We start from the raw sequence: 13,316 nt of genomic DNA, 5'->3' as shown, positions 1-13,316 counted from the left end.
ACTCGAACCAACAACCTCTGTGTGACTGCAACACTACTTAAAAAAAAAAAAAATATATATATATATATATATATATATATATATATACATATGTGTGTGTGTGTGGCTGTTTTAATTCAGTAGAGTGAAGCTCCGTTACAGTACTAAAGATTACAACAACAACAACAACAACAACAAAAATATGTTAAGCAAAGTTCAAACCTACATATTTCACGCAAAGAACACACCGTTTGGAAGGTTATTTACTTTATTAAAAAACGAGGTGCCGGATCCCTGATAGCAATTAGATGGCGGACCACTGTTGGCCCACTGAGTGCCAAGTAGGAGGTCCAAATGTTTTGCACTGCGTTTTCTGGGCGGATGCTAGTTTTTAAATAGAACGTTAGACAAAATGCCACATTTTAGCACTTTTCCATTCACAGTCCAATTTACAATTTTTTCCTTCATTAGATTCTTTTGGTATCCTTTATAAATAAGATTAGTAAATAATTTTAATCCAGCAGTGTCAACATTTTTAGCATAATCATTTTCTATCAGGTAATTGTATTAGTTTGTTTTTAAATAAGTCTGTGAATTTCTGGAGAGGTGCGAGTCAGCTACGGCATAGGGTTCTGTTCGATGTTTGCCTTACAGCGTAGGTTTGACGCAAAATCATAATTTGGGCTTAATACTCAGAATCTTTACTGTTGTATAATTTTAGCTTAGATTGCAAAATAAATAAATAAATAAATAAATAAAAAATCATTTCATCTTCTCCACTCACAATCGCTCGCCCAGTAACATTTTACAATACGTCTCCAAAAATCACACTAAAATATTTTTTCTCTAATTTTACAACGAAATTAATCATAAAATGATATTATGAGGAGGTAATTTCCAGGCTGTTCAGTGTTATGCTTTCTTAACTTAAAGTCCTAACGGCTTAACGTTAATTAACGGCTAACGTTCCCCAAATCTACTTATTTAGTGGGGAAATATGCTAGCATGCTTTAACACACTTGTTAATTGGATATAGCTGTGCTGATAATATAAAATATCATGCTCTAAACTTCTTAAAGTTTAAATGCGCATAACACTCGCGTCTGTTCTGCTGTAACTCTACGGCGCTGCCGGTGTCTGTAAGAGTCCAACTGACTTCCGGGAACTATTGAGAGGCTCTATGATCCGCCATTGCTGTAGTCCGCATTGGCTTCAACGTAGTTGACGCAACTCTCTGTTTATACGGCTCTGCGTTAAGGCGGTTTCTGACCAATAGGAAATCAAAGTGAGATGACGTAGACCGAGTTCTGCGCATGTCGTAAAGGATGTAAGTAAAATGCGAGGTGAATTTTCAAAATACAACGCTATACTTACCGTTACACTAGATTGAATAATATTCTGCGTTAAAACGAATTTACTACAAATTGTCAGTTCTTGTAGACGATGTGGTCTGAGAGTGTTCGTTGTCAAGTTGTCTCCTCTATTATGAAACGCAGAAATACAGTTTAAGGACTACATCAAGGCCTAGAGGAGCTAGGTCTGTTTATCGAGGCATTATAAGGTGACACATAAGGTTAAGGTTTATATATTATAATTTGTTCATGGTGATGTAGAGCAATGCAGTAGAGTCAATGGAGACCATCAACCGCCTGGGTCCGTGTCCGTGCACCTTTCATTAATTGGTTTTCCGTTTCTAATCCTGCAAAAGTTGCAAAAATGTTATCAACAGCACCAGAGAATGTAGATGTTATTTGTTTTATTTCTATTCTTATTCTTATTTCTTATCTTATTATTATTATAATTATAAAATATTAAAATAGGATATGTTTTGATTTTAGTTCACTATAATTTGATATTTTGTTTCTTCATACCCAAGATAAAATAAACGTCATCGTTCTGCTGCCGTTTCGAAAACATACTTTACTAATACTAACATTAGACTTAGAACACCCTCTCCGGACACCCCTGTCCCCAACATGCATACAAATCTCAGCATTTGTTGCCCCGTCCTTCATCATAATTTTAATAAGATAGTGAAATGGGTCAAGTATGTTAATTTTTAATCTACCAGCAGAAAAATTTCCTACGTTTCAAAATATATGGCGATATTAAAAACGTCCGGTTTTTGCTCAAATCTGCAGCTCACCCTATAATTGGGCACAAGCAGGAATGAAAAACTAGTTATTTTAACTTAAATTTTTTCATTTTAATTTTCCTTTATATGTAGTTTCATTGTGTTGTGGTAAACGGTTTGTTTTTCCTTAAATTAATTATATTTATATTGCTCAAAATAGGGAAATTGGGGCGGCACGGTGGCGCAGCAGGTAGGTGTCGCAGTCACACAGCTCCAGGGACCTGGAGGTTGTGGGTTCGATTCCCGCTCCGGGTGACTGTCTGTGAGGAGTTGGTGTGTTCTCCCCGTGTCCGCGTGGGTTTCCTCCGGGTGCTCCGGTTTCCTCCCACAGTCCAAAAACACACGTTAGTAGGTGGATTGGCGACTCAAAAGTGTCCGTAGGTGTGAGTGAATGTGTGTGTGTGTGTTGCCCTGTGAAGGAATGGTGCCCCCTCCAGGGTGTACTCCCGCCTTGCGCCCAATGATTCCAGGTAGGCTCTGGACCCCCCGCGACCCTGAATTGGATAAGCAGTTACAGATAATGAATGAAATGAAAATAGGGAAATTATTCGTTCTAAGTTTTTCTATTGCAGGACTAGAAATGGAAAACCAATTAACTAAAGTTTCACGGATCGACCCCGTCTGTTTGTGCTCTTTTTCAGACCTGAGTAATGAGAGTCCTCAGTCAAACAGTGAAGAGTGTATTCCACACACACTGTAAACCTGCAGAGCGCAGCAGAGGATTCTGGGGCTGGCTCAATGCTGTATTCAACAAGTAAGGTTGTTCCAGTAACTCATCTGTCCTCATATTCCTATATAGTCCTATATAGTGTCTTGTGGTCTGAGTTGTTGTAGTTCATAGGCCTTTTATTTGACGTCACTGTGAATAGTGGCTGTATCACATATAGTGCCACTTGAGGTAAAGTGCAGATAATCAATGTAAGTATTACTCCATTAAAAGTAAAAGTCCTCAGTTTAGATCTCCACTTGAGTAAAAAATGTACAAAAGTATTTACCTTCAAATGTACTTCAGTATCAAAAGTAAAAGTACCTTGATTTTTTATGGTTCTAATGTCCTATTACAATTTTTGAGACTAGACTCATGCTTAATGAACACATTGTAGGTGAAAATGCTCCAGTGTCACTCTTGGTTCACCGGTCTTTTAATAGAATGCCATTAATTAGTCAGACATTGCTGACCACAACAGAAATGGCCCAAGATTAATTACAATGAATGTTATATCAACTGTCACAAACACTCAAGGTGTTTCCAACAGAGGTCGCTGTCTCCTGAGTATTAAGCCCAAATTATGATTTTGCGTCAAACCTACGCTGTAAGGCAAACATCGAACAGAACCCTACGCCGTAGCTGACTCGCACCTCTTCAGAAATATATCTAACTGCGCTTCGCATCGACGCCGTTTGCAATGACAGCGATTGGTCAGCAGTCAGACGACTATTGATCAAGTTGAAATGAGGAAGTCCAAAAAAATATGAATTTCCTTTAAGCTTTCCTTTATTTTTCTCCTCATAGTTACACAGTAGGCCTCTTTTATTTAATCTATCTTGTCTGTTTCTTAATTTTGTTTTTTTCTGACATTTTGCCTGATACTTAGTTTTGTTTTTTGGGCTTGCCTTTTTGACTTGTTTATCTCGCTGTACTGATTCAGGTTTTGGAATATTTCTGGTTTTGACCTCGCTTCAAGTACTGTGTTAATTTGCACTGTAAATTGTTAAACACTTTAATAAACCTGAAACTGATTCTCACCCTTGGTTTGGAGTGATTACTGACATCTACACATCTGTAAACCATGTAATATGAATGAATAGTAGTCACTGCTGACTAACGAAACAGTACAGATCATTTTGTTAAAACTTAATGGTTCTAAGAACTGAAAAAAGTGATTATTTACTTTCTCAAATACGTACCACAGTTAAAATAAAAAGTCTGCCTTTCATATTACTTAATTTCTGCAGAGAAACTTGAGAGCGCAAAGAGCCGTGAGCCGGGAGATTTGTTCAGACATTATTGTTTTACCCACACATAAACCAAAACCAAAAGGAAAGGCAGATTTTCATAATATAGTGGAGTAAAAAAGAAAGATATTTGAGAAATAAATTTGGCAGACTGTTATGCTAAAACATTATCCTCCAATAATCTGTTCCACTCTTTGTGTGCAGGCTCAACAAGATCAGATTATTTACCCTGTAAACATGGTGAAAATATTAGACGAATACATGGCTTGATCTTGTAGTCTCTTATACGCTGAAACAAAATCTGAATGAAATAACACAGTTACTAATGCTTGTATCCAGTCTGTGTAACACTCATTCTGACACAAGAGGAGAGAAATTATTTAGAAGTTGAAATGCTGACAGTTATCCATTAGATTTTGTCACAAGAGGAGAGAAATGCATTAGAAGCTGACATGCTAGCAGTCTTTCTATTAGATTTTATGAAAATTCTTTCAGTGGTGGCAGGTTTTTTACATTTAAAATGAAGAAACCCACCTTCTGATTATATGTCTTGAAGGTGCAAGAAACCTGAAACAAGTCCCAGTATAAACCATTCATTCAATTATATCTCTGTAAGTCTAGTCCTAGAATAATCTTTTTCCAGTTATCTATACAAGTAATTTGACTTAACATATTTTTTGTGCATTCAAACAAGTAGGCTCTGGGATTTTTGTTTGTTCTTCTCTGCTACAGAGTTGATTATGAGCGGATTAATGCTGTTGGTCCTGATCGTGCAGCTGCTGAATGGCTCTTGAGGTGTGGAGCCAAAGTTCGTTTCTGTGGTTTTGACCGCTGGCAGCATGACTATAATGGGCTCCCGACTGGACCACTGGGTCGGTACAAGATCCAGGCCATCGACGCTACAGAGTCCTGCATCATGTACCGGGGCTTTGATTACTTGAGTGAGTGAAGTAACCAAGTTTTTAATATGTGAACATGGCATATTATATTTATATTGCTGTTGCTGGAATACAAGCCACATTTTGTGGCATACTACAATCTTTCAACTTAAAGTCACGGTATACAGTAGATTATCTGGTGATAAAGAGAAAATAAGAGAAAGTAACAACATTCAGCTTGCTCATTCCAAACTGCTGTAAAATATTTCATAGCAGCATCAGATATTTGTTCACAAAGGCAACAAATCTTACGCCATTGAATTTCTGGTGGCCACAATATTACCCTGACAGTATGACATGAGACACTCAATTGCTGCAGTGGTATAAATGTTGGCCATGATATTGTGAGATTGTGTATTTAGTCTTCTGTAATATCTCAAATATCTAAGGAGTCCAGCAGAGCACAGTTCAGATTCAATTCCTCCTCTCCCCATGAAGCTTGCCCAGTGAGGGCATCTGTTAGCTCAGTGGTTCTCAGACTTTTTCGATCATTCCACATCTGAGATGAAGGGGAATATTCGCACTCTACCTGTCCATATCACCTCCAAAAATGGTAATAAAATGCACCTCCAAGTTTACAGTTCTCTAATTTATTCAAGTAACATCAACTTCTATCTTTAAATCAGTAGTTTAACATTATAACACCAGATACAACATTAACATCAATGTTCAAAAATGAAAAAATACAGAAAATTGGCCTAATATTTAAACTGTGCTTCAGTTTCTTACTTTTGATTACACAATCTGTGCAAAAATGAGCAAGGGCATAGGAGTCAGGTTGATATTGGTGAGGGACCCACCCCACAGCCAAAATATTAGCTATAAGCTGATTCCTATGTAGAGAAAGCAGTAAAATACTGCATTTATAATGATGTGGAATAACATTAGAGACCCTGTTTGGGACATGGCCAGAGACTAACGTTAATTTGCTGCATGTTTAGAGCGCTTTCTCAGAACCTAAACACAGCTAAAATTAATGTTAACTCTCAGATCCTCCTGTGTTTCAAAAACACGTTAACCTCTGTGGGGCATTTCAAAATAAACCTTCGAGAATAAAAGCATATTTTGGTTCCAGGTAGGCAAAAATTTTCAGGTCTCCTGTATAATGTAGTTTTATTGTGATTAAGGGCTATTAATGAATCTATTGTGAGTGGGTGCTTTTTGCTGAGTAAGCTTCATAGGCAAAACAGAAAGGCATTAATAAAGAAATGCTCATTTCTTCAGATTCTTTGCGCCCCACTTGAAATATCTAGACGCCCCACTAGTGGGACTTGCCTTTGAGAAATGCTGTGTTAGCTGATGAAACATCTGGACAGTTTGTGTTCTCCTGTGTTCGGTTCTCCAGTGCATTGTGCTACCATTATTTGGGTCTGTGTCATAGTGTCTGAAATTAAATTCTTTGGATGTCTCCATGGGCTTGCCCTGATTTTCTGACAAGTATGCAAAATAATTCCATATTTCACTTTGTGATTGTACTTTTTCTACAAGCTATGGCAAGCCACTTGGACCAGAATATATTTTGACAGCATTACAAATACAAAAGTGTTTAGCTCTCTAATATACTTTTATACATCACTACAATTAATCATTTAAAAAGAACACAAATTGAGCAAAATAAAGCAGAAAAATACCTATTGCATTCCCATGTTGACAACAGTTTATAATGACAATGGATTGGATGTTTTGACGTAGAACAGATCTCACTATGCCACTTTAGGTTCAGCCATAAGCTATGCTTTTTATTCAACAACTTCACATGAATTACATGAAGCTCCTCTTCATGTCAAAGCCCTCTCACACACATTTCCACTTTTTTGTCTCATGCTCACTTTCACTCTCTCTCGCGTCTTTGCACAGCTTTTGTCATAAACAGTGCGTCATATATATGGCGTTGTTTTTGTGCCACAACTCTGCAAGCGTGTGGACATTTTGAACGAGCATATTATAATCCTGAGCACCCAAAAACCATTTTGCATGAGGAATGTGTGGAGGGGACACCATAAGCGTTCATTTGACAACCACCAGTTCAAAACAAGACACAGCAGACCACTCATGTGCACAATATCGAATTGATTGGCCTTCTGCTCTATGCATCTTGCCTGTGATTCCAGTGATGTATTTTTGACAGTGTTTTCTTACTTTCCAATTTGTGTTCATAATCTAGAAGTTGTACCCGTGATAATTCAAGTCGTAATATTTCAAGACTTACGCATATGAAAGTCTTTATAATCTCATATTTTTAAAGTCTTAATCGTACAAAACACACAAAATAGACTTTTGTGTACAAATTAAATGTTTATGTATGAATGTATATGAGCATGTACACATTCATATTTCACAGTAATCTTACTTCATAGAGGAGTAGGTGGACTCCAGTCTGTAATTGAATAACTACAAAATACACCTGTGGTCAGTGGAGTTATTGGACAGGGAATGTAAAAACAAGGAGGTGTTCATAATGTTATGATGTTATGATCTATGATCCTTTTTATCACTCAGTCTAGAGAGACAGAGAGAGAGAGAGACAGAGAGCGTCAGAGACCCACAACAGAGACAGATCCTTACTATGTACCAGCTCAGTTACAACAGCCTGGCCATAGAGGAGAGAATGTGTGGTCACTGTAAGAGCAGAGAGGTGGAGGCAGAGATGCACTTCCTCCCTCACTGTCAAAAATCTTTTTTAGGGCTTATGGTTTGGGTGGTGCGATTTGTTTTAAGCCAGATTGTTTTTTGTGGAAGAATAAAAATCTGAAAATGAACAGAACCAACAGAAAACAGCAAATATTTGCGAGGTGGATCATTTTCATCGCTGCATTGAACACAGATGTTGTGTGCATGTTGTGCTGGATCAGACACAGCAGTGCTGCTGGATGTTTTAACTCCTTAGTGTCACGGTTAGACTGAGAAAGTTGAGTAACCAAAATATACAGCCAACAGCATCCTATGGACAGTGTCCAGTGACCACTGACAAATCAGTGTATATTTAAAAAAGCACATCCAGATATCGGTTCTCCCCATGTCCGCGTGAGTTTCCTCTGGGTGCTCAGAATTCCTCACACAGTCCAAAAACACTTATTGGTAGGTGAATTGGCAACTCAAAAGTGTCCGTAGCTGTGAATGTGTGAGTGTGTCGCCCTGTGAAAGATTGGCGCCCCGTCCAGGGTGTGTTCCTGCTTTGTGCCCAGTGATTCCGGGTAAGTTCCGGACCCACCATGACCCTATATAGCAACCTTATTTAAAGGTGCAATCTGTAGGATATTTACTGTACTTGGTCATAAAATGTCCATGGTGTGTGATCATAGATTAAGGAAACAGTCAAAGCTAAAACACTGCTACCTCTCACATCATTGCTAAAGCAGTATATTCTCCTTGAGAAGTTCCCTGTCCGGTGCAGGGCTCCTATAATCCTGCCCTCTGAGGTCCTGCCTGTCATCCCGCCCTCTGTCCAATAATTTTAGAGTCCACCATGTAGCCAGGTCTACAAACAGTGTCTTGCAGCCATGAAATGAACATAGTTAATGTTATATTTTACCAGACCCCCAAAGCCCCACTGCTCTTTTAAAAATCTCCATGACTAGAGATGGAGTAAAATGAGAGGAAATTGCCCTTGCTTGGTAGTACACAGCTAATATAAGCATTTTAGTAGTAGGTAGATGTTTTAGTGACATGATGTACACTTGGTCATGTTTAAATGGTTAAAATGGGATATAAGAAGTGTTTCAAAACGAGTTTTGTTTATAAATCCTAGCACTAGCTTTAGATTCTTGTAGCTGTTCAAGGTGGGAATGAGTATTCAATAAAAAAGCTAGAGAACAAAGCAAATAAGACTCTTAAAACGGACCCATTTAAGATGGAACTAAATGCTTGAATATGAAAATTGTGAATAGTTAGTTGAATTGATTGTGATTTAAATGGATAAATGGTATAAGAGTTGCTCCAAAAAGTTTCAAAAGCTATAGCGCTAGATTCAGCTCTTAAGGTGGAACAGAGAATTCAAGAAGCTGGCGGATAAAGCCATTAGGACTCGTAAACGGGCACATGTAATGTGGAAAGAAATATTTGACTACGAAAATTGTGGATAAGATCTACCTCTTAAACGACATTTATGGTGGAAGGGAAATTCAAGTAACCCCAGCCTTGTCTAGTCAAATGATTTCAGGTGGATTTGGACAGTAAGATCTTGCAAATGCAGGGAAATGGCAGCTGCATGTGTAGATAGATGTTTCCGTGAAACAATTAACACTTTTCTGTGTAAGTGTTTTGATTATGGCACATTCTTCTTGGCTATTATGGCCCAAGTTCTTAAACTCGTCTCTTGCTTGTTCGTTCAGTTTTCCTCAACCTGGCAACCTGCTCAAGCTTCACGTCTGGGGAGGAGGGGGAGGAGGCAGACAGCTCTATCCACTGTTTTGAAAATGTATTATAGTTCAGATTTTAAATGCTTGGTGTCAGTGTTAGAGATTGCTCCTTTAATGTGTTGTGGAGTCCAGTGTAGAATTAATGTTTTATTTTTCATTTCATTATCTGTAACCGCTTATTCAGTTCGGGGTCGCGGTGGGTCCAGAGCCTACCTGGAATCATTGGGCACAAGGCAGGAATACACCCTGGAATGAATATGTGAATGTATAAATTACATAATGAATATTTTGTGAAAATTGCTATAGAAATAAAATAGATTGATTGAAATTTCAATGGAGAAATTTCACAATGTTTATGTTTATATTAATTATCATCTCTGTCTACAGAAAAAAACATTTATCTCCAAAATAGTCACTTTACATGAGAAGAAAAAAACTTTCAGTGGAAGTCAATGTAAAAAGATTTAATTCCAAGTAATTGTGGAGCATTTCTATAGGTCCATTCATGATGAAATTTTCACAAAATATGAAGGACAACTGCTGTGTTTAAATTATGTAATAAACAAAAAATCTACAAAAAAAAATACGTTTTTTCTTTAGACAGTGATGATAGGTAACATTTGATCACCACCGTGAGATGTAATTTGTAATAGTTGAATGGGAATAACTAGATTGTAACAGATATTAAATTTCTCTCTTTGTCTTTCTACCTGTGTGTGTTTAGATGGTTTAGAGCACATAGAAGAGATAAGGCTGAATAAATGTATATACATAGAAGACATATGTCTGGAGCATTTGAGTCAGACAAAACCTCTGCAGGCCAGTGTGAAGACACTCTCAGTTATCTCTTGTGGCAATGTAACGGACAAAGGCATCATCTCTCTCCATCACCTAAGGTAAGTGAAGAGCACACAGCCATCCATCCACTCGCTGTCATTCCACAACTGTTACAGAATTGCACAATATATTGCTTATTAATCATCACCATTACAGAGCTTTTGAGTGGAATGTTTTGGCAGTAACTTCTACTCCCCAATCAATTTTTTTTATCACTCCACTCTTATAATACTTAAGCTTTTCTGTTTCCGATCATGGCTTAAAATATTTTTATTAACTCTCTGAATCCACATACTAGGTTTCTATATGCTGCTCAGATCTCACTCCAAAAGTTTTCCATGTCAGCTCCACATCCTTTACACCCTTGCAGCATTTTTATGTTATATAATTTGAAACACCTAGTCTCCTTGGCACCAACAGTGGCCACATGCACCACTTGGGCACCAGGTCCTCCCACTCCTAATACAGAAATGCATCCTGGGTATGGAATCTGCCAAACCCAGTTTGGAAGGCCTTAGCAGGGTTCTGTCCAGTCTGACTTCTTTCCCACTGCAACCACCCAAGGGCCCAAGACAGCTCTGAGTTGGTCTCCTGAGCATGATGGAACTCATTTCTGAGCGTTGCCTAAAAGCCTAGATTGCTTGGGGCCAATATTGAAGTGCACTTCTCAGAGTTCCATTACTTTTTCCTGGAGATGCTCACAGTACCAGGAACAAAACAACTCCATTTGCCGAGACAACCAATCAGGGTTCGTACGGTCATGAAAAACCTGGAGTTGTTGAATTTGAAAATAGCAATTTCCTGAAAACGTCTGGATACCTAAATAGTCCCAAAAGTTTTTGGAAGAGTCATGGAAAATTTCTTTTCAAATACCGGTAGGGGTATACTGAGATCTGTTAAAAGGTGATGATATTTGTCGTCAAGCTGGTGGGGGGTTCAGTTGGGTGGTATGAAGTTTTTAAGAGGGATCTAGATGCTCCCACTACTTTAAAGTCGTATATCTGGCTGCATTTTCCTGGTGGAAACCATAAACGATAATAGAGTAACAGAAAAGACATGAACGTTTGTAGGCGCTATAAGAAAAACACGCCGTTCGTCGCAGTTAATACAAGCACCACACAAAAACACTTGCACCACCACAACTTTCTACTTAAGCCAGTCGTAAAGAAAATGATGAAAGGACTGACACTTACAAATGCCTTTGGAAGTCCACAGTCAAATGCCAGGTCAATAACATTGTATTTATTTTTGTAATTTATATATATATATATATATATTTTTTTATATATAAATATAATTTTTATTATTATAATTTTTATATATATATATATATATATATATATATGGTGGTTCAGATATTGACTGAGATATATCTATTTTAGGCAAACAATATGTTAATATTCTGGTAGATCAGTCACATCACTTCACATTAGTCCTCTGTGTGGAGTAACGCTGGGCTCAGGGTTTCACATATTTAATTCTGTAGAACACTGCATCAGTGTGACCAAATGTTAATTTTTTTAACCAAACCATATGCTTTTTCATGAATTTTAGAAAATTCATTATTCATTCATAAATTCATTCATTCATTAATTTAAAAAATATTTTTAATCATAATTTTCATGTCTACACAGATATTTCAGAGAATGTATGGTTAGGAAGGCATAGAAAAATCATGGAAATTTGTTGTAAATTTGTAAAAAAAAAAAAAAAAAAAGTTTGAACCCTGCCAGTCCAGTGCAAGATAATGAAATAGCAGCACAGCTTTGTTAGCAAAACCCTTTACAAAGAATAGGTAAAATTAAATTTCTGCAGTGTGGGCCATGGGCGTACTGCATTAATTTTTGCTAAGACCATTTCTGAACCAGAATATTAAACTACTGCCTTAATTGCCCCGTACAGGCTTTCAATTTCTAGAGTGATAAATAAAGTTAAATTTATCAAATCTTACAACTGTCATTACAAGATGTAATATGTTGTAACATGACTTTTCTCACCCATATTATTTGCCTCATTTGTGTTGCTATTTTCAGGAATCTGGAGCATTTGTTACTCATCGACTTGCCAGGAATAAAAGACAAAGAGAAAACCACAGAAAGACTACAGACAGCACTGCCCAAACTCACTATACAACTAGACTTGGCTTAGGCAATCACAGTCATCCAAACAGAGCTCCATCAGATATATGCTCCCTTCAGGCTAGACCAAAAGTTAAAATACATCTCCTGGATCCAGAGTGTGGTACGAAATCAGTATCAAATAAATGTTTCCAAAGGTGTGTGTGATGGTCTGATGAAGCTTTCTTTTATGGACCCCATGTCTGATATTTAATATTAACAGAACACTAGATAGGATTTTTTTTTGGGGGGGGGTCTTGTTTACTACCCTCCTCCAAATGTTACATGGTGTAGTTTCTGCAATGCTGAGCCAGAAATAACAATAAGAGGCTCTGTTTTCCTGTTAGAGTTTAGTGTAGCATTATGGAGAAGATTTAGTGCCAAATTGCTTGTAGTTTTCACACATATTCTGCATGTAAGTTTGGAAAAGCAATGATGTGTGTGGATTGCATTGTACATTGTCCTATTGCAGTGATTGATGTTCCATTAGGCACTAATTCCTCTCCATAGAGCGGATTTTTAAGGTAAAATTACAGCATAGTTTTCCTACAGTATTACAGTGGTATTGCTGAATATTCTGTTAATTGTGGCATTTTATGACATGGTATTCCATGGTAGGCATGGTAAAAGTTTGGTTTGCACTACACATCTGCTTAAAGAAATCAATAAAAATATTAGCATTTATCATTGGAAAATGAAGTGGTGTGTTTAGAAATGTCAAGTTAATTAAAAATGGGATGAACCATCTTTTTTGCCATGATATTCATACCGTACTTCAGACTTGTTTTTGATGAACCAATTCAGTTTGAACCGGATATCTTATTTATTTTAAAATGCAAGTTACATTTTATTTTACATTTTTTGGTGACAGACATTGTAAAGACAAATCTAACAGACAGCAAAATAATTCCGAATTTTATATTGGAAATTAAATAAATAAAATCATACTTAGTAACTAATGTAACTTGGAATAGCAATATAGTAGCAATGTGGCTAT

The 13,316-nt window shown here is 37.2% G+C and overlaps 1 protein-coding gene across 3 annotated transcripts; it reads left to right on the top strand.

Moving 5' to 3' along the window:
* Window positions 1-1,178: 1,178 nt before the first annotated feature.
* dmac2l (distal membrane arm assembly component 2 like) lies at window positions 1,179-13,062 on the top strand. 3 transcript variants are annotated; one of them, XM_066678803.1, is made up of 5 exons: window positions 1,179-1,306; window positions 2,755-2,867; window positions 4,802-5,010; window positions 10,090-10,261; window positions 12,236-13,062. In XM_066678803.1, exons 2-5 carry the CDS (start codon window positions 2,764-2,766, stop codon window positions 12,348-12,350), a joined length of 600 nt encoding a protein of 199 aa, XP_066534900.1. In that variant the 5' UTR covers window positions 1,179-1,306; window positions 2,755-2,763; the 3' UTR covers window positions 12,351-13,062. The 3 variants fall into 3 exon arrangements, with proteins under 3 accessions (XP_066534900.1, XP_066534901.1, XP_066534899.1); XM_066678804.1 differs by having other exon boundaries at window positions 1,298-1,322; XM_066678802.1 differs by lacking the exon at window positions 1,179-1,306 and adding an exon at window positions 1,329-1,540.
* The last annotated feature ends 254 nt before the right edge of the window (window positions 13,063-13,316 follow it).

The sequence above is a fragment of the Hoplias malabaricus genome, chromosome 8, assembly GCF_029633855.1.
Source record: "Hoplias malabaricus isolate fHopMal1 chromosome 8, fHopMal1.hap1, whole genome shotgun sequence".
NCBI lineage: Eukaryota > Metazoa > Chordata > Actinopteri > Characiformes > Erythrinidae > Hoplias > Hoplias malabaricus.
The sequence above is the reverse complement of the archived record's forward strand: the minus strand, read 5'-3'. Positions and strand labels throughout refer to the sequence as shown.